General features: G+C 31.9%; 1 protein-coding gene across 1 annotated transcript; it reads left to right on the top strand.

Moving 5' to 3' along the window:
• Nucleotides 1-60: 60 nt before the first annotated feature.
• LOC126687297 (glutamine-dependent NAD(+) synthetase-like) lies at nucleotides 61-9077 on the top strand. Its single transcript, XM_050381814.2, has 13 exons — nucleotides 61-170; nucleotides 267-472; nucleotides 669-974; nucleotides 1057-1123; nucleotides 6554-6814; nucleotides 6979-7113; nucleotides 7188-7356; nucleotides 7444-7579; nucleotides 7660-7798; nucleotides 7884-8060; nucleotides 8150-8413; nucleotides 8498-8626; nucleotides 8714-9077. The coding sequence occupies exons 2-13, from the start codon at nucleotides 279-281 to the stop codon at nucleotides 8831-8833; spliced, it is 2097 nt and encodes a 698-aa protein (XP_050237771.1). The 5' UTR covers nucleotides 61-170; nucleotides 267-278; the 3' UTR covers nucleotides 8834-9077.
• The last annotated feature ends 11413 nt before the right edge of the window (nucleotides 9078-20490 follow it).

Genomic DNA, 20490 nt, shown 5'->3' with positions numbered 1-20490 from the left:
AATTCAAAGTGCAGGGACACGCTTATGTATTAAGCCAAACAAGATTGTCCAAGAAGTGGTATAAATAGGCAGAAACTGTCCCAGACGAACATCACTCACTTCTTCTACTTATCATAAGAAACCATAACTGCACTTGGCCTCACAGTTCAAGACATATTCTTCACTTAACGGTAAGCATAATGCTTCACTAGCTTTATGTTTTTTGTTGTATTAATTAGTTTAAGAATAATAATGTTTATTTGAGTTTAAAATTTTGGTTATTGAAGGATTAAGAGAGAATGAGAATATTGAAAGTAGCCACCTGCAACTTGACACAATGGGCTATGGAGTTTGATAACAACTTGAAGAACATCAAAGAGTCCATCAGACAGGCTAAGGAAGCTGGTGCAGCTATCCGACTCGGTCCTGAGCTCGAAGTCAGCGGTTATGGCTGTGAAGACCACTTCCTTGAGCTCGATACCGTCACCCATTCGTAAGTTTCTTCATTTTAAGTATAACTATTAGCTGTCTGTTTGTCTGTTCACGCTTCAAGTTCAATAAGGATTTACGTCTCGGAGAGTGTTTATAGAAAAAATAGATACCTTGGCAGAATGCTGCCCAGCGCTTATACATGCTAGAGTGTGTTAAGTTGAGTGAACTGGTAATCTAACAGTTTTCATATTATGCAGATGGGAATGCTTGAAAGAACTTCTGGTTGGAGACTGGACAGATGGAATATTATGCAGCATCGGGATGGCTGTGATCAACGGATCAGAGCGTTATAATTGTCAAGTTTTGTGCATGGACAGAAAAATCATAATGATCCGTCCCAAGTTGAGGCTGGCAAATGATGGAAACTATAGGGAGTTTAGATGGTTCAAGGCATGGAAACAAAAATACCAGCTTGTTGATTTTCAACTCCCGACTGATGTAGCAGAGGCCATTTCTCAAACATCTACTCCTTTTGGCTATGGTTACGTTCAATTTTTAGATGCGTGAGTAGATTTTGTGCTCATTGCTTTTGGCTATGGCTAGTTTTAGAATTTTGCAGCAAGTTAATGTTTTGTTTCTATTTAGTGCTGTTGCTGCTGAAGTTTGTGAAGAGCTTTTCTCTCCGGTCCCTCCGCACACTGAGCTTGCGCTTGTTGGCGAAAACCGCAAGTGTACGGTGTCGCAACTAGTAATACTCGGTAAGACCGAGGTCGAATCCCACAAGGATGAGAGATTTAAAGTGAGTGAAATATGATTTTGGAATCCAATTCGTTTAGCAATAGCAAGGTAGTTTATTTGGACTTTGAACAATTAAAACATTAACTAAAGCAAACACAATTACTAAACAATTTAACTAGAAAAATGCGATAAACAAGTGATTGAATGATTAAGATAAACTATGGATAACGAGCTTGAGGGGTGATACTACGATTAACCAATTACTATCAAGGGGTCGGACTATGGCTTCTAAACGCGAACCGAGTTTTTTCTAAATCGCAACTCCCGCTCTCTCGAGCCTCAAAGAGTTACAAAACCACAACTAATTAAGCTCAACCTACTCTCGTAGCACTAAACACAATTAGAGGCAATTAGCAATTAAACACAACTCATAGGCCACCTAATTACTAACCCACTCTCATGGTGTTACTAATTAAGCATCTAATTAATTAATTCCAATTAATAAACCCTCTCTCAAGGTGAAAATTAATCTAGCAACAAATACTAGGAGATCAATCTAGCATAGGCATTAAGCAATTAATTAGAACACACAAGCCAAAACCTAACCAAATCTAGCAATTATTCAACCATCATATCAACCCCCAAACATGGAGGTTTTAGCTACTCATGGCAAAGTTAAAATCAACAAACAACCAAAAACAATTAATAAACATAAAGGAAGAATTAAGTACCTCTTGAAGACAATAAATGAGTAGAGACATTAGTTAGAAAAGATAAAACTTCATTAAATTGCAATATCCATATAATGAAAGCTTGAAATGTTCTTCAATGGGAGATACTAAAAATGCTGGAAATGATGAAGAAGATGGTGGCTCAAAACCCTAAAATTAATCTACTCCTAAAAATGACTAAAAAAATGTGTAGAGAATAAGTGATGTATGTATTTACATGATAAGTGATACCCTAACAAATGCTTCAAGAACCAACAACTAAGAGTGATGCAAACAAATGAGGAATGCAATTTTAATGACATGATCCAATGATATTAAGACTACAATCACGCAAGCACTTTATCAAACAAGTTACATCACGAGGTTGCTATCATATGCGGGACATGTAACTATCACAAGCTAACTTGGCCAAAGCATGGCATAGTTCTTTAAGTTTCAAGCAATGGCATAATCCTCTCTAGATTTCACTCGCTCAAAAGATCAAGGTGTAAAAGAACGCATGCAAAGTCACCATAAGCTTGCTCATAGTCCGGACTCCACTACTTAGTTCGGTTTCTGACAATTATCATATGGACTTTATTGGGTTGTAATGGGGCTAAGGGTTAGGGTAGGTAGAAAGGTAAAATGTTGCTTAACAAATAACTTGATGACTAACTCACAAAATATTTCAAATTGATCTAACTTGGAATTTTGCACAATGTGAACATTTTCTTCTCTTTTTTTTCATGCCTCTATTTATTCTTTTGTATTCAATTTCTTTTTTTCTTTTTCTTTTTCTCTTTTTTTCTAAACTTTCTTTATTCTTTCTTTGTTTTTATTTTCTTTCTTTTGTACTAAGGCATTTTGTTCACTTTTCTTTTTCTTTCCATCAAGTTAAGATCAAGTGTTTCTACATTAAATTCAATCAAGTCAAATGTGGTGTTCAAAGAGGTAAATTGTTGAAAGGTTGAATGTGTGAAAATGTGGGTTAAAACAAGAAAAGTCTTGGGCTCAAGTTTGTGTTATCTAGGGGTAAAAGGGTAGGCTTTTTAAGTGGTTTAAGGAAATGTGTAATCCTAATTGCCATACTCATCTAATTGTCAAAAATTCAACAATGCAATCTTGAACGGACACCGAGCAAGTTCTAGGACTAAGTATGCAAAACACAACAAGAAATGTAGGCTCAAAATATTCAATCAATGAAAGAAATGTGTGTTTTTGCCATGTACTAGAAGCTACATCAACTATGTCAAGCATGCCCAAATTTTGAAAATTACACAATTTTATGACATACATATCATGAATCCGCATCAAGCTAAATCGAGCATGCATCGAGGGTTAAAATTGCTCACTAGTGAGTTCACCCTAATCCTATCGAATCATGTCATACAATTGGCATTTCATTAGACAAGCATCACCCAAAATTGTTAACTCGATAAGCATCATTCTAAGCATTCATTAACCGGAAAATCGACAATTGATACGGTTCAAACATTTTATTCAACTTAGATAACATGCTCACAAAATTAAGCAAAGGCTTCATGCACTAAAGGCACCAAAATCCCAACCTAAAATAACACAAACATCCTAAAACAATCTAAACACAAACGAGATTCAATTTTCCAACCCTCCTCACACTATTTCTAAGCAATGCCCTCAATGCTAAGAAATAAAACATATATGAAAATTGCATGAGTTTGGGTTAGAGAATCAAATCTTTTTCAATTAAACGCAAAATAACATAAATGAAATACTAAAAATAAATAACAAAAGATAAATGACAAGAAAAGAAATCGAACCTCTCGGGATTGCCTCCCGAGTGCGCTTTAGTTGGAGTCCAAAGCTAAACTCTTCGCGTAAGGTTGTTAAAAATACAACCTAACATGTGGAAGCCGTCTTGGTAGCATCTTCTCCCTCTTTTTCCTTGTTGGCTCCTTCAAATACAACTCCAATAATATAGAGTATGCTTGTACTCTATAACAAAGAACATGAGGAGTATGAAGCATCTTCATATATTTGATATTATTTCCGTCATACTCGGAATCAAACCCCTCCAAGAATGGATCTTTATAATCAAAGGATTTGTTGAATTCCTCGTAGAGTACCGTAATACCAAATTTCTCCTCACTTTCATCATTTACGCTCTTGGGACAAGTAAGTGGCTTGGAAATTGGAGCTTCAAGTTCAACATCCTCACACTTTTCTCTTTCAATCTCTATGTGAACCTTTATGGGAGGATGTTCTACTAAAGCATCATCATCTTTCAACTCTATGGCCATAGCATGTTGTGTTGGAGTAGCTTCAATTTCGGCTAGTAAACCTTCTTGGGTTGTCTCTTTCAAATCACTAGCTAACCGAGCAACTTGTAACTCTAGGTTATGAAGATGTGTAGATTGAATTTCATAATGTACCTCCATTCTATCTAACAACTCCATGATCTTGTCGATTTTGCTAGATTCATCAAACATTTCATCTTGTTGAAAACCATGTGATTGTTGTGCTTCATTGCCAAAATTGGAATTGAGGTCCCATTGGTTTTGATGTGGGTGATAGCTTGAATCAAAGTTCAAGTTTTCATTGAAGTTCTCCCAATTGTTGCTCCAACCATAGTTCGGAGTGTTGTGCCACCCCGGATCATACATGTCGGAATAAGGGTCATTAGCTTGCCATTGATCACCAACATAATTGACATGGTCATTCCAATTTGAATAGAGTATAGGACACTCGGCTCCGGTATGACTAAAATCCCCACAAATCTCAAAATTTAGATCCCAAGCCATTACTCTTGCCCAAATATATTCACCATAAAAAATAATATTGAAGATAAACCAACACAACACAAATTTCCTGCACAACCACAAACAAGAACACCAAGCGTAATTCACGAAAACAAACCAACAAAAGAAAAGTAAAAACAGAAAATAAGGCTAACTCGACCGAATTTCAAAATACTTTCAATCAATTAAACACAACCTCATCCCCGGCAACGGCGCCAAAAACTTGTTGGCGAAAACCGCAAGTGTACGGTGTCGCAACTAGTAATACTCGGTAAGACCGAGGTCGAATCCCACAAGGATGAGAGATTTAAAGTGAGTGAAATATGATTTTGGAATCCAATTCGTTTAGCAATAGCAAGGTAGTTTATTTGGACTTTGAACAATTAAAACATTAACTAAAGCAAACACAATTACTAAACAATTTAACTAGAAAAATGCGATAAACAAGTGATTGAATGATTAAGATAAACTATGGATAACGAGCTTGAGGGGTGATACTACGATTAACCAATTACTATCAAGGGGTCGGACTATGGCTTCTAAACGCGAACCGAGTTTTTTCTAAATCGCAACTCCCGCTCTCTCGAGCCTCAAAGAGTTACAAAACCACAACTAATTAAGCTCAACCTACTCTCGTAGCACTAAACACAATTAGAGGCAATTAGCAATTAAACACAACTCATAGGCCACCTAATTACTAACCCACTCTCATGGTGTTACTAATTAAGCATCTAATTAATTAATTCCAATTAATAAACCCTCTCTCAAGGTGAAAATTAATCTAGCAACAAATACTAGGAGATCAATCTAGCATAGGCATTAAGCAATTAATTAGAACACACAAGCCAAAACCTAACCAAATCTAGCAATTATTCAACCATCATATCAACCCCCAAACATGGAGGTTTTAGCTACTCATGGCAAAGTTAAAATCAACAAACAACCAAAAACAATTAATAAACATAAAGGAAGAATTAAGTACCTCTTGAAGACAATAAATGAGTAGAGACATTAGTTAGAAAAGATAAAACTTCATTAAATTGCAATATCCATATAATGAAAGCTTGAAATGTTCTTCAATGGGAGATACTAAAAATGCTGGAAATGATGAAGAAGATGGTGGCTCAAAACCCTAAAATTAATCTACTCCTAAAAATGACTAAAAAAATGTGTAGAGAATAAGTGATGTATGTATTTACATGATAAGTGATACCCTAAAGGTGAGAGATAATGAGCCTTATATAGGTAAAAACAAAAGAGGAAACATAAAAGACATTCTAGTCCACGTTTTGTTGGGCTAAATAAGGAAAATGTTCAAAGCAAAGCTCTAAAGTCGAATTTTGGTCTTTTCTGAGTTTTCTTCATGTCTCTATCGAGAAGCTTGTTGAGAAGTGCTTCTTGATCGAGACCCAATTTTGGCTTGCTCTCTGTTTCTTTTTGTAACACTGGTCTCTATCGAGAAGCTCATCTGAACATGCTTCTCGATCGAGACATGCACAAAAGTTTGTCTTGAAAGAGACACTATTTCTACTGCGCAACGACTGACTTCAAAACTTCATAACTCTTTGTAGACACCTCCAAATGAGCTGATTCTTGAACCGTTGGAAAGATTAGGATGTCTACTTCAACGTTCATGAAGAACACAAATTCATTTGAAGCTTCTAGCTAGTCCATATTCGTCGATTAGTGCAGAGGGGTCAGATTTTCAGGTTTGCAAATGTGGTTTCGGCATCTCTTTACTTCGGAAACCTTCAGAATGCTCAAATTAAACCCAAAACTCATTGATTTCCATGTATTTAACCTGAAATACTAAACACATAATAAGACCTATAATAGCTCAATTATAACAATAAAAGCATATTAGAAAGACCAAAATCGATATAGAAAATAGGAGTATTTCTACTCCTATCAGCGCTTAACGGGGTGGAAGTGTTCTTGAATGCGAGCGGAAGCCATCATCAGTTGAGAAAGCTGAATCTTCGTGTTCGCGCTTTGGAATCTGCTACCCAATCTCTTGGAGGAGTTTATGTGTATAGTAATCACCAAGGATGTGACGGTGGTCGTCTTTACTACGATGGATGTTCTTGTGTTGTTCTCAATGGAGATGTCATTTCTCTGGCATCACAATTTTCTCTCAAGGATGTTGAAGTAGTGACTGCTCAAGTCGATTTGGACAAGGTAAATTTTATACATTTATAAACTCCTGTATGAAGTCAAGTAGCATAAACACTTCATTCAATCAATGTTTTCTGTTAAAACAACATTGTTTGACTGTATCTGTATCTAAATATCTTAGTGCTACACTAAATAAAAGCAAAATCTGGTGCTAATGTTTCCTGCAGGTCACTAGTCTACGCGGATCTGTTATTAGCTTCCAGCAACAATCAAAGGGCGTACCAACAGTAAAGTCAGTACAAGTGCCTGTCAATCTGTGTCAATCTATAGACCGAAAAGTATCCCTTTCGAGCCCCATTAAGGTTCGCTCTTTATTCATCTTCACCTACAGAAGAAAAATGCCAACATTTCCTGCTGATCAAACTTAATTTTGCAGATCAATTATCACTGTCCCGAGGAAGAAATTGCACTTGGCCCTGCTTGTTGGCTATGGGATTACTTGCGAAGAAGTGGAGCTTCTGGATTCTTACTTCCTCTTTCCGGTGGCGCAGATAGCTCCTCCGTCTCTGCCATTGTTGGCTCTATGTGTCAACTTGTTGTCAAAGGTTCATCTATACTAAATTATTTTTTCAAGAAACATATGACAAACTTGTAAAGTTCATTCCTGATTCATTTTCTTTTGCCATTTGCAGAGATTGCTAGTGGAAATGAACAAGTGAAAGCCGATGCAGTTCGAATGGGATGTTACAGTGATGGACAATACCCTACAGATCCCAAAGAATTTGTAGGCCGAATATTTTACACTCTCTTCCTCGGGACAGAAAACAGGTCGGAATTAATTTTACTAGATTTTTTAATACAAATATTAACATTGGATCTAACAAAGTGTTGAATCGGTGTGCTTACAGTTCCCAAGACACAAGAAACCTTTCAAAGAAACTAGCTGCCGAGGTTGGTTCTAAGCATTATAATCTTACAATCGACAGCATGATTTCACCACTCGTCACCTTCTTTCAGGCACTAACAGGCAAACTACCACGTTTTGCGGTAATTATACAAAATTCATCCGTATATATTTGTCTCTATATATACATCATATGCCAATCTCAGAACATCGGTACCCGCCCTGCAGGTTGATGGAGGTTCTGAAGTTGAGAACCTAGCATTGCAGAACATTCAAGCAAGAATCAGAATGGTTATAGCATTCTTTCTGGCCTCACTCTTGCCTTGGGTTAACAACAAACCAAGATACCATCTTGTTTTGAGTACCTCTAATGTTGACGAATCACTGCGCGGTCACCTTACCAAGGTACTAACAGTAAAATCATACCATTGCATAATTAAAGTTCGTTTCAGTTTGATCGATGGTGCTAAAACGAAAATCTTTTCCTTGTGCAGTACGATTGCAGCTCAGCAGATTTAAATCCTCTTGGAAGCATGAACAAGACTGATATTTGGGCATTTATGCGATGGGGTGCTGTGAATCTTGGTTATCCAACTTTAGCTCAAGTAGCAGATTCTCCACCAAGTGCCGAATTGGAGCCTATTCGTCCCGACTACAGACAGACCGATGAATTAGACATGGGAATGACTTATGAGGAACTCTCTGTTTATGGAAAGTTGCGAAAGACATTCCGTTGCGGTCCTTTTTCAATGTTTAAGGTAGTCAGTTATCCATGAAAACTTTGCTCATCAAATGGTTTCAAAATCTTTCTTTCTTTTAATCTATGCTATATCTTGATACAGAATCTGTGTGTTGAATGGAGTGCAAAATGTAGTCCGTCGGAGGTGGCTGAAAAGGTCAAACTTTTCTTCTATTATTACTCCGTTAATCGCCACAAGATGACAACATTGACACCTTCCTACTATGTTGAGGTATAAATCAATATAATTATCTCAATAATTAATCAATAATTTGATACCGTTCAAGATATTAAATTGTTAATACTTTATCTCATGCAGAGCTATTCGGCAGAGGACAATCGTTATGATCTTCGTCAGTTCCTGTACAATATTTCATGGCCATTCCAATTCCGAAAGATTGATGAACTTGTTCAGAAGTTAGAAGAAAACAAATCATAGTCAACTGCCCGCGTGCCATTGGATTCTAATGCAAGTGCACATTAATATAAAAGCTTTGGAAATTATCAATTCTTGCCCAAGAATTATATGCCTAAAATTGTGTGCAATTCTAAATAAGGCTTGTAGCCATATTTAGTTTTTCATCTCTGCTTTTTATGAACTTATGTAATGGATCATTATATCATTAATGTCAATTGTAAGTGCTCATGCAATGTATTTAAGCTATTTTTTATTCTTCTTTGAATGCAACGTCTAATGCTTAATGATGTATGTTAATGTTATTTTTCTGAAGAAGAGGATGTAACTAAATATTTAATTAGTTTTCTTAATATTTATAAATGCAACGTCTACTCAAAATTCATAGCCTATAAATATTTATAGTATATCAAAACTCTTAAACTTTTATAAATTGTAAACATAAATAAAAACTCTTTAAATTTTGTAACCTTCAAATTTATAAAATTCTATAAGTTTAAATATTAATTAACTAAATTTAATTTAATTCTTTTCATATTTTTAGTATATAATTATATAAAACATATTTTAGTTCTCATAATTTATTTATTTTTACTTCTTTCAATATTATTTTAAATATATGCAATCTTTAATAAGATGTATTTTTAAATTGCGAGATTTAATTTTTTTTTTATATTATTATATAATAAAAAATATGAAAATATTTAAAAATTTAATTTAGTTAATCAAAATTTAGACTTCTAGAGTTTTATAAATTTAATGGTGATGAAATTTGAAACGTTTTTATTCATGTTTAAATTATAAAATCTTAAGAGTTTTGATATATCATTATTTATAGGTTATGAAATAAATTAAATTATTGCAAGTTTTAACTTTCATATTTTATAATTTAAAAATATTAATATTAATTCTTAATTTTTTATAGTATTAAATGAATAATTTCCACTGGGTAAAATTTTAATGTGCCATTTATCATGTTTTTGTTCATTCTCTCTAAATGGATCAAGATTATTATATATTAAAAATATAAAAATTTAATTCAGTCAATCAAAATTTAGCCTTTTAGAATTTTATAAATTTGATGGTGATGAAATTTGAAAAGTTTTTATTCATGTTTAAGTTATAAAATTCTGAGAGTTTGGCTTATAATCACCTATGACTCTCTAAATTAGGCATTCAACTAACTAAGACCTCTGAATTAAATTTTCGTCCGCTAAACACTCTAAACTTTACTTAATGATCACATATGGCCTTTTTGGCGTAATTTGACCAAAATACCCTACAAATCTATAAGAATAACATACAAACCAATACCAATCCAATCTAACCAAACCTAAAGTCACCCATCCATCCAACCAAATCAAACATAACCCAAACCCAAATCAAACATGATTTAACCAAACCTAAATTCATTCAAATAATAAATAAACAATTACTTTTTAATTTTGAAAAATTAAATAAATAATTATTTTTTAATATTAAAAATTCAAATAATTTTTTTTTAAAATTGTCGGGTGAACAGACCCACCGGCATGGGTATGCAATTTGCAGACCCACCGGCCACCGCGATGGGTAACAGAAATTAAAATAATATTTAAATCACAAATAGTTATTTATTTAATATTTAAAATAAATAATTTTTTCCGACGATGGGCGGTGGTGGCCAGAAAAATTGGCAGCGGCGGGTGACGGTTTTTGGTTGAGTGGTCTGATTTAATTGGATAGATTAGTGATTTAGGTATGATTTGGTTGAAGAATTGGATTATGATTGATTTGGTTGGGTGGGTGTCTTTAGATTTGGTTATATTGGGTTGGCTTTGCTTTGCTTTTCTTATTGACTTCGGGATATTTTGGGCATTTTTGAGAAAATAAGGGCTTAGTGCGGTTTTTTGGGACAATATTGGGGAAAAAGTGTCATGGGTGATTATTAAGTGAAGTTTATGGGATTTAGCAGGCCAAAATTTAGTTCAGGGAGTTGGTGGTTGGAGTGTAAATTGGAGTGACATAGGTGATTATAAGCCTGGGAGTTCTGATAAATGATAAGAGTAGAAATATTCCTCTCTTTAGGCGCGTTTAGAACTCGATAATTGTATGTTTTGATTATTTTATTGGTGTTTTATTGGTTTATTATTATTTTGAGCGTTTCAGGTAAAATATGTAATTATAGCGAGTATAGGAGTATCTTTGGTAAAATTCAAGTTAGGGGTCAGAAAGCAACCTAGAGCAGATTTAGTGTTACACCCTCAAATTAAAACATTATATACTCAAACATTTGTAACAAACATCACAAAATCAATTTAATATATGTTATGTTCCGAGACAAAAGTTTTAACTTATCGCATAACCGTAATATTCAAACACTTATACATAGCTTTATACAATAACTCTTAGTACAAAAGTTTTGTTATCTATCTTATTCACATAAACACTTCAAAATATGCACGTGCAATGAACTCTCCATTGGCCCACCTGAAACCTCTATCAGATGCAAATGTCGACTCAATGCAACTCTTTGTATCCTGGAAAAAAAAACGCAGAGGGGTGAGCCTGCAACTCAATAAGCAAATAGATATATGCATACTAGATATACACATTCATAAGCATTCGAAGTAGCTAAAATATAAATCAAGCGATTATCCATTCAACATCAGCAATAACCATAACAAACATAGTAATCCAATGTTCAATTCAAACCAAACATATTCTCACATTTCCAATCAACATCAAGCTTACAGAAGGATATTCAATCATGCGCATAAATCTCATGTTGGCCCAAATCGCCATATAGGCAACCAACATATGTTATTGGCCCAAATCGCCCTTTAGGCAACCAATAACTCAATCTCACGTCGTTGGCCCGAATCGCCATTTTAGGCAACTAACGACTATCTCAATTCTCATTGAATATCCAAACATAAGCATGACATGATTCTCAAAAATAAAACATGACTCGCGCAAACAATTCAACCATAATTCACAAGCGCATTTACGTCTCAAATCAACACACACTTGCAATTGCAAACAAAAGTATATACCAAGTATAACACTATCTATTCACTTACTCAATTCACCGAGTCTCAAACCCGTGAAGTTACAGGCTTGTCCGTCGTATTACCTTCTGGTCTATAAGTACCTATTCACATATACGATCTCAATTCATTCACAAAGTAAAACTATTTTGATAATTTACATAAAGAAATAAACTAGTAACCATAACCCCTTTTCCTAGGCAGATTATGTGCAATGACTTCAAATAGGTACTACTCCTAACTCAAACATCATTTATATAAAATATTGATATGAGTCCTGTACATTGGAGTCTAATTTCATTTCCAATTGGAAGCACATCAATTGGACTAGTATAAATCAGATTATGCAAAATACAACACAACTAGGTTAAACTGTCAAAACAGAGTGCACACCTAAATGTTTCTTCCTTATTCACCATCCTAATAACAGAATTAGTCTTTTGTCAAAACTACAAAGTCTTATTTAACATCCTAATGAATCCATAGAAACAATAATGGCATCATTTGAATATAAATAACTCATTTTATCAATTTCACAAGCAGCTAATGTTGCAGACATAGTTCTACAAAGTAGGCAGAACATATACCCTGTCTTGAAATTGATCCACATATCAAAATAAACACAATTTGACAAAACCCTTCGGTGAAGTTATAGGTATATGAGTCTAGAAAATATACGAAAAAGAACCAACTCAATTAGATCTTGAAACAATGAGATATGCATATTTTGGTGACACCTTATCAGGCTGTATAGGCAGACAGAGCAACAAAATAGTGTGGCGTATTAGGCTATCGTAACGACTTCAAATGATGATACACAAAGAATAACAATTGTAGTAGACCGGATATAGTTTCCATAGACTCAAGAATCAATCAATTTGGAGATGTATAACTTTACTTATAATATAAACAACACAGACCAAATTTCGGATATAAGCAGATTGCTTGCCAAAAAGACGATGAATCCTAACCTAATCAACCAGAACACTTAAATTACTTACCAAATATCTTCTTTTCTTGATCCAAACTTAAATTAAGGTGTAATTGATCTGGTTTCTGAAGTTAGGTTTAGGTTTTCATCACTTTCTTACTCTTGTTTCTCTCTTTTTGTTTTGGTAAAATGAAGATAAGATAGTTAAGAGGTGATATTTAACCTTTAGCTAAGATTTCATCTAACTAATATAGGAATGCTTTTATGGAATCATTTACCATTAAAAATATCTCATATAGTCCTTGAAATAACCTTTATGTATAACTTAAACCTTCTAGTTTATTTGTTTTCATAATAACCAAATAACCCTAATTAACCGACATACTTTCATTCCAATTTAGTTTGAATATATTTGTTTGTCGTTATACTAACTCTTAATAAATTGAATGGTTATAGCGTTAATCAAACTTCCATATTTCCTATGTAAATGAATATCAATCATACATGTAATGTTTCCGTAAATGCTAATGAATGCCACTTACTCTTAATCATAAAAAAATGAATGAAATGCATGAGCATAACTATATGATATTCAAATGTGGGTGTTACATTTAGAGGGCCAAAAGGAAGTTTTTAAGGGTTAGAAATGAGGGATGTGCGATAGCACACTAGTATGCGTTCGAGTACAAGCTGCTCAAGCTCATCACGAACTGGGGACCAAGTCATATAAGTGAAGAAGAAATTTGGATGGCCAAGTATAGGGATGTGCGTTCGCACACTCCCAAGAGACAAAGGAGTGTGCTTTCCAGGATAAAGCATGGTGTGCGAACGCACATTCCCATGTGTGCGATTGCACACTATGCCGAGAAACAATTTGGTTGGACAAAAGTGCCCTTATTCGCCAGCGATCTCCATCCAATTAGAAGGTATTTTTAAGATTTCACTACCATTCAACCTAATGACATCAGAAACATCGGGAGCCATATAAATATAAGTTTTAATTATTATAAGGGGTTCGCTTAATTTTCGTATTAGACATAAACCATAGTTTAGCAATTTTCTTATCGTCTTGTTATTGGATTGTTTAGTTCTTCATTATTCTTTCGTCAATTGTTATTAGTTTACTTTTGAACAAGGTACGATCTATATCAATTTCATATTCAATATTCACTTTAATCTCAGAATGAATTCGTTAATTATTTTTTTTAGTCTTTTTATTATTATGTCTAGCTAAACCCTTCGCTGGGATTATTAATCAAATTATGTTTGTTTAACTAATTTGAACTTATGAATTTTTATTCTTGATATGTTTTAATTATTGTGTTTAATGCTTAGCCTAAATTGATCACTTAGTCTATACCATATGTTTTAGTTTTAGCTCCACAGAGTAAAATTGGAATAGAATAACATAATTAAGAACGTAGAAGTTAATTGAACGAGAGTGAATTAACGAATGCGTGTGCTTAGGATTCACTTCATAATCATTCGATTAATTAGTAATTAGGTTAATCATTATGCGAAACTGAGTAATTAACCTGTTATTCATTAGTTTTATGCTTTTGCCTGTAATTGCTCGAGAGAGAATTTTAGCTGCCTTCGATTAGTCTGAACCATATCAGAATATAATCCATAACCCGAATTAAATAAACAGCAACGAAGATTAATAATCCATACTTTTCTCATTATTTTTAAACACCATTTTAATTACAATTTTAGTTTACTTAATTTACATTAATTTGATTTTGTTATTATATCTACTCAAACAAACAAAATTATCTTTTTGACTATAAAAATCGAGTCTCTTAACTGGTTGTCTTTAGAAGTTTTCTCTGTGGGTACGATATTAGGACTTCGCAGTCTGCATTACAAGTTGGCATACATACGCTTGCATATTTTTCCAACAAATTATTACACTACTAAAAAACAGCCATTTAGCGACGGATTTTTCCGTCGCTAAACGAGTTTAGCGACGGATTAGCGACGGACAACGTCCGTGGCTAAATATCTGGTCGCCAATTTTGCAGCGACCGAATACTTTTTTTTTGCGAGGGATTTAAAAAAAATTGCGACGGATTTTGCGACGGATTTAAATCCGTCGCAAATTTTTAAAAATAAAAAAAAATATTTTTTAATTAAAATCGTAAAATGAAATATTATTTAAACGGTCAACCACCGTCACACACCCACTGGCTATACAGCACAAACCCGCACTGACCCGCAAATATCGCAAATTTTCCAACTTCCCAGTAGGTCACCCATCCTTCACATTACTCCATCCACTCCTCTTTAACTTTGTAGTTTCCCCGCGCGTGACTCCAACTTATCCAGCTCAGATTCTTGTTTTATATCTATGTATATTATATTTAAATATAACAAAAAGTTACTCCCGCAATTTACTCCCATATTATATAAAATAATTATTTTTTCATACTAATTATTTTTAAATAAAATAAATTATTTTTTAATAATTATTTTAAATAAAAACAACAAGTTATTACTATTACACTTTACTCCCACATTCTAATATAATAATTTTGTTATAAATAATTATTTTATTAATAAATAATTATAATAAATAATTAATTATTTTTAAATAAATAATTATAATAAATAAATAATTATAATAAATAATTATTTTATTAATAAATAATTACAATAAATAATTTTTTAATAAATTGTTTTATAATTAATATTGTTTTTATTAATAAATATTTGTTTTAATAAATATATTTTTTAATTATAATTTTATTAATAAATATTTGTTTTAATAAATATATTTTTTAATTATAATTTTTTTAATAAAAATAATACTTTTAGCGACGGATTTAGTAATCCGTCGCTAAAAGTTAGCATTTAGCGACGGATATGGTATTCCGTCGCTAAATGTATTACTTTTAGCGACGGATTACAAAATCCGTCGCTAAAAGTGAAAAACAAATTGGCGGAATTCATAAAAATATGCAAATTTTGATTTTAGCGACGGATTTCAAATCTGTCGCTAAAATCCGTCGCAAATCGACTGTTTTCTAGTAGTGTTAATATTTATAGATTATGAAACAAATTAAATTATTACAAGTTTTAATTTTTCATATTTTTATAACTTAAAAATATTAATATTAATTATTAGTTTTTTATAATATTAAATGAATAATTTCCACTTGATAAAGTTTTTATGTGCCCTTTGTCATATTTTTGTTCATTCTCTCTAAATGACTCAAGATTATAATATAGTATGATTATATTAACACTTTTCATTTAATTTTACACTTGTCAATAATATAATCTTTTTTCTTTTTTATTATTTTTAAATATCATCTAGTTTTTAAAAATATAAAATATAAATAATATTTTCAAAATGTGTATTACTCATTTACATACATATGTGCAATGCAAATATGACTTTTAAACCAACATTATGTAGTTGTCACCTCATTTAATTAGTTTAATTTAGTTTAGGAGCAGTGAAGCTACAAGAATCATTAATTTGTCATTAAAATTGATTCATAATGTTAGTTGTCAATAGAAACCAATAAAATAGAATAAATAATATCTCATACAATTAGTAACCAATGAGCACCAAAACAACAAACAACCAAAACAACAAACAACTAAAGAGCACCAAAACAGCAATTAACAAACAATAATAGCAGCGAACAAGCACTAGATAAAATAAGAACAGATTAGTGAAAACAAAAATTCAGTAATAAAAAATAGGGTTAATTACATATAAAATCACCACCTTTACACGAATTTTCAAAAATAATACGACCTTTAAAACGTGTCAATTCAGGGCATCACCTTTCATTTCTTTTCAAAAACAACATGGGCACGTTTTTTGATAAAATTTTGCTGACTTGGACACCCAATGAGAGTGCCACGTGTCACGCCACGTCAGCAAAAATGCCACTAAAAATGTGTCCGTGTTATTTTTAAAAAGAAAGAAAAGGTGGTGCCCTAAATTGCCACGTTTTAAAGGTCGTGTTATTTTTGCAATTTCGTGTAAAGGTGGTGATTTTATATGTAATTAACCCTAAAAAATAAAATTTCATTTTAGATTACCCTCCTCACTTAAACCTTAAATAATTAAATGTCACTTTTAATAATCTAAAAAACAAATTGAATTCTAAGAATATATCACAAAACCCACCTCAAAAATTTGTTTCTCATATACAAACGCATCGGATAAGTGTGAAGAACCTTATTAGTACCACATGCATTCTCAAAGAGATAATCATCATAAGTCTGCAATTTTCTCCTTTAAATTAAAATTAAACAATAATGGGTGCTACCTTGAGGAATAACAAAACTGAAAATGGTAAAATCCCATTAAAAATGGAAAAGAAAAATTGAGGATCCTAATATTGTGTATCTCTATTCTTGTACAAGTTGGTGGAATTACTATAATTGCTTTATTACGGTTACATAATGCTTCAACTTGATTTGATGAAGAAAGAAAAGAATAGGGTTAATTACATATAAAATCACCACCTTTACACGAATTTTTAAAAATAACACGACCTTTAAAACGTGTCAATTCAGGGCATCACCTTTCATTTCTTTTCAAAAACAACATGGGCACGTTTTTTAATAAAATTTTGCTGACTTGGACACCCGATGAGAGTGCCACGTGTCACGCTACGTCAGCAAAAATGCCACTAAAAATACGCCCGTGTTATTTTTGAAAAGAAATGAAAGGTGATGCCCTGAATTGCCACGTTTTAAAGGTCGTGTTATTTTTGCAATTTCGTGTAAAGGTGGTGATTTTATATGTAATTAACCCAAAAGAATATGATGTTGAAAATTCTAATCCTTTCGGCTGGTAGAGTACCAATTCTTGCGGATTTTAGGGCTTTCATTTTTTTCTCTTTTGATGGGTTTGCATTTCAAAGAGATAGTTATCTATTTTAATAAACAACGTATATTTACAAATTAAAATTAAAAAAAGGACACGCTTATAAAAAGAAAAGATGGTAAATATTTTTGTAAATAATTTAGAAAAATAGGTAGAAGGTATAATTTCCTTTTATATTAAAAATTGAAAAACTCTCATTTTATTGTCGTCCCTATTTAATATGGACCACTATGTGATTTCTCTCCAATACTAAATGAGGATTCCACTAAAATAAATTTTGGGATTTTTAGACAAATACCTATAAAACACCAAAATATTCTCAACAACACCTGTTGACTAAAATTAATTAAAATTTACTGTTTGACCAAGATCTGTTGCAGAAATAAACTTTTTATTTTAAAAAATACGACTTATTCATTTTACCCAAGCAATTACTTAGTTCACTTGGCTCTCCTTCACCTGCCATTGTTTCTGTTGCCACTTTACTGTCGCACTCATTTTTCAAATTGACAGATTCAATTTGATCTTCCCAAATTAAGAATTGTGCTTGATTTTGTAGTGCAGCCATAGTGTCTTGGTAACTCATTGCTGCAAAATCTTAAATCTGAACCATGTTTAGACGCGACCTGAGATTCCCAATAGCGGACAAAAACCAAAGGGTGGGTGGCGACACAAAAGACCTAGACGAAACAGGCAAGAATAACACGAACCCTGATGAAAATTAGGAAACTGCAGATGGCCAATTCGAATTCATTGATGGTGCGAGCGGATCTGAAGTCGATTTTGGAACTAATTGATTCAATTTTAATTCAGCTTCATAAGAAGTTATGGATGTTGGAGTGATCAATAACTTAAAATTTTCCATGCACTTTTTTTTATTAGGGGAGTGGTGACAGACCGTAATGGTAAAGAGTAACCTGACAAAATGGCTATGTTCAATTGTTCATGCTTCTAATTCAAATACTCAGTTAATGCATCAAGTCTGGAAATAAACATTAGGCTTATATCTTTGGTTAGCCAAATACATGGATCTTCTTATTTCCATATACTTTTTTGTGGAAAATGTAAAAATGGATGCATACACTTCATTCGCATGAGTAAGATGCTACATCAGATGTCTTAAACCTCTTCAATGCACCCCCAGCATGAGCAGGTGTATATAATTTAGTATATTTCAAATACAAATAGTTATTAAATTAATTGTTTTAGGGTTTAACATCAAGGTTATTAAATGTCTGAAATTAATTTTTAATTTAAAAATTTCAATCTTTTAAATTTAGTTTACCACAAATTTATCATGTGCTTATCATAAAATTTCTTTTAGTTTACTAAAAAATAATTTTCTATTAGATTACTATGGTTTACTACTGGGTAAATTGAGAAATAAGATATTCAAATCATTGATGTGAGCATGCTTTCATATTAATTTTACTATTGCAACTTTTGATTCCTAAACTTAAACTCTCATAATTATGCATTTTCCCTCTCTATTCATCAACTTTGGTGGTTAGAAAGATAAACAAGACTACCATAGATTTTTTATTGTTTTGACATAATAAACCATTTTAAAATTTCATTCGGTACAAAATAAGTTTACCATATATTTACTATTAGTTCACTAACAGTTTATTAAGGGTCTACTGTCGGGTTTTTTAAAAAATAAATTACTATTTTTTTATTTTTAAATCATAAAATATTAAAAAAGTTTACTATCAGTTTATCAACAATAGTATAAAAAATATACTAAATTAGTTTCAACTTTATTACTTTTATTTTACAGCAAAAATAAATTTATTATTAATTTATTATCGATTTATTATCGATTTACTAACGGTTTACTAAACATTTGTTTACTATTAGTTCACTAACAGTTTACTAAGGGTGTATTATCGATTTACTTAAAAAATAAATTACTATTTTTATTTTTTAATCATAAAATGTTAAAATGAATTATTACTTAATTTACTATCAGTTTACCAACAATAGTATAAAAAAATGTACTAAATTAGTTACAACTTTATTACTTTTATTTAAAATAAAAATAAGTATACTATTAATTTATTATTGGTTTACTAACGGTTTACTAAATATATGTTTACTATTAGTTCACTAACAGATTACTAAGGTCCACTATCAGTTTACTTAAAAAATAAATTTCTATTTTTTATTTTTAAATCATAAAATATTACAATAAATTATTACTTAATTTACTATCAGTTTACCAACAATAGTATAAAAAATATACTGAATTAGTTTCAATTAATTTACTATTTTTTACTTTCAAATTATAAAATATTTAGTTTACTATCAGTTTACCAACGTTATTATAAAAAACGTACTAAATTAGTTTCGATTTTATTACTTTTATTTTGCAATAGAAATAAGTTTACTATTAATTTAATACAGTTTCAGTTTACTAACAGATTACTAACGGTTTACTAAATATCTGTTTTATTATAAGTTCACTAACAGTTTATTAATGGTCTACTATACTTTCAGTCATTTCATGTTGGATTGGCTTAAAATCTGAGTTTCAGAATTATAAAGCTATAATATACTATTTTATTAAGTTTACTATCACTATTATAAAATATGTATGAAACTAGTTTCACTTTATTTACTATTAATTACTCAACAAAAATTTACTATTAGTTTATTCTAATTTACTAAAAAATAATTCTGTTATTAGTAAACTAAGAGTAATCCAATAGCAAACTACGAATATTTACAAATAAAAAAATGAATAGATTTATCAAATGAAGTATGCAGTACACAATCTTTTTTTGTTAGAGACAATTCCCATCTACCATATCAATCCTTGGTAACTTGCTTCTGGACATCATTGAAGTAGGTTGCAGTTTGAGCAGGA

The sequence above is a fragment of the Mercurialis annua genome, linkage group LG6, assembly GCF_937616625.2.
Source record: "Mercurialis annua linkage group LG6, ddMerAnnu1.2, whole genome shotgun sequence".
Taxonomy (NCBI): Eukaryota; Viridiplantae; Streptophyta; class Magnoliopsida; order Malpighiales; family Euphorbiaceae; genus Mercurialis; species Mercurialis annua.
This window is presented reverse-complemented; position numbering and strand designations above follow the sequence as displayed.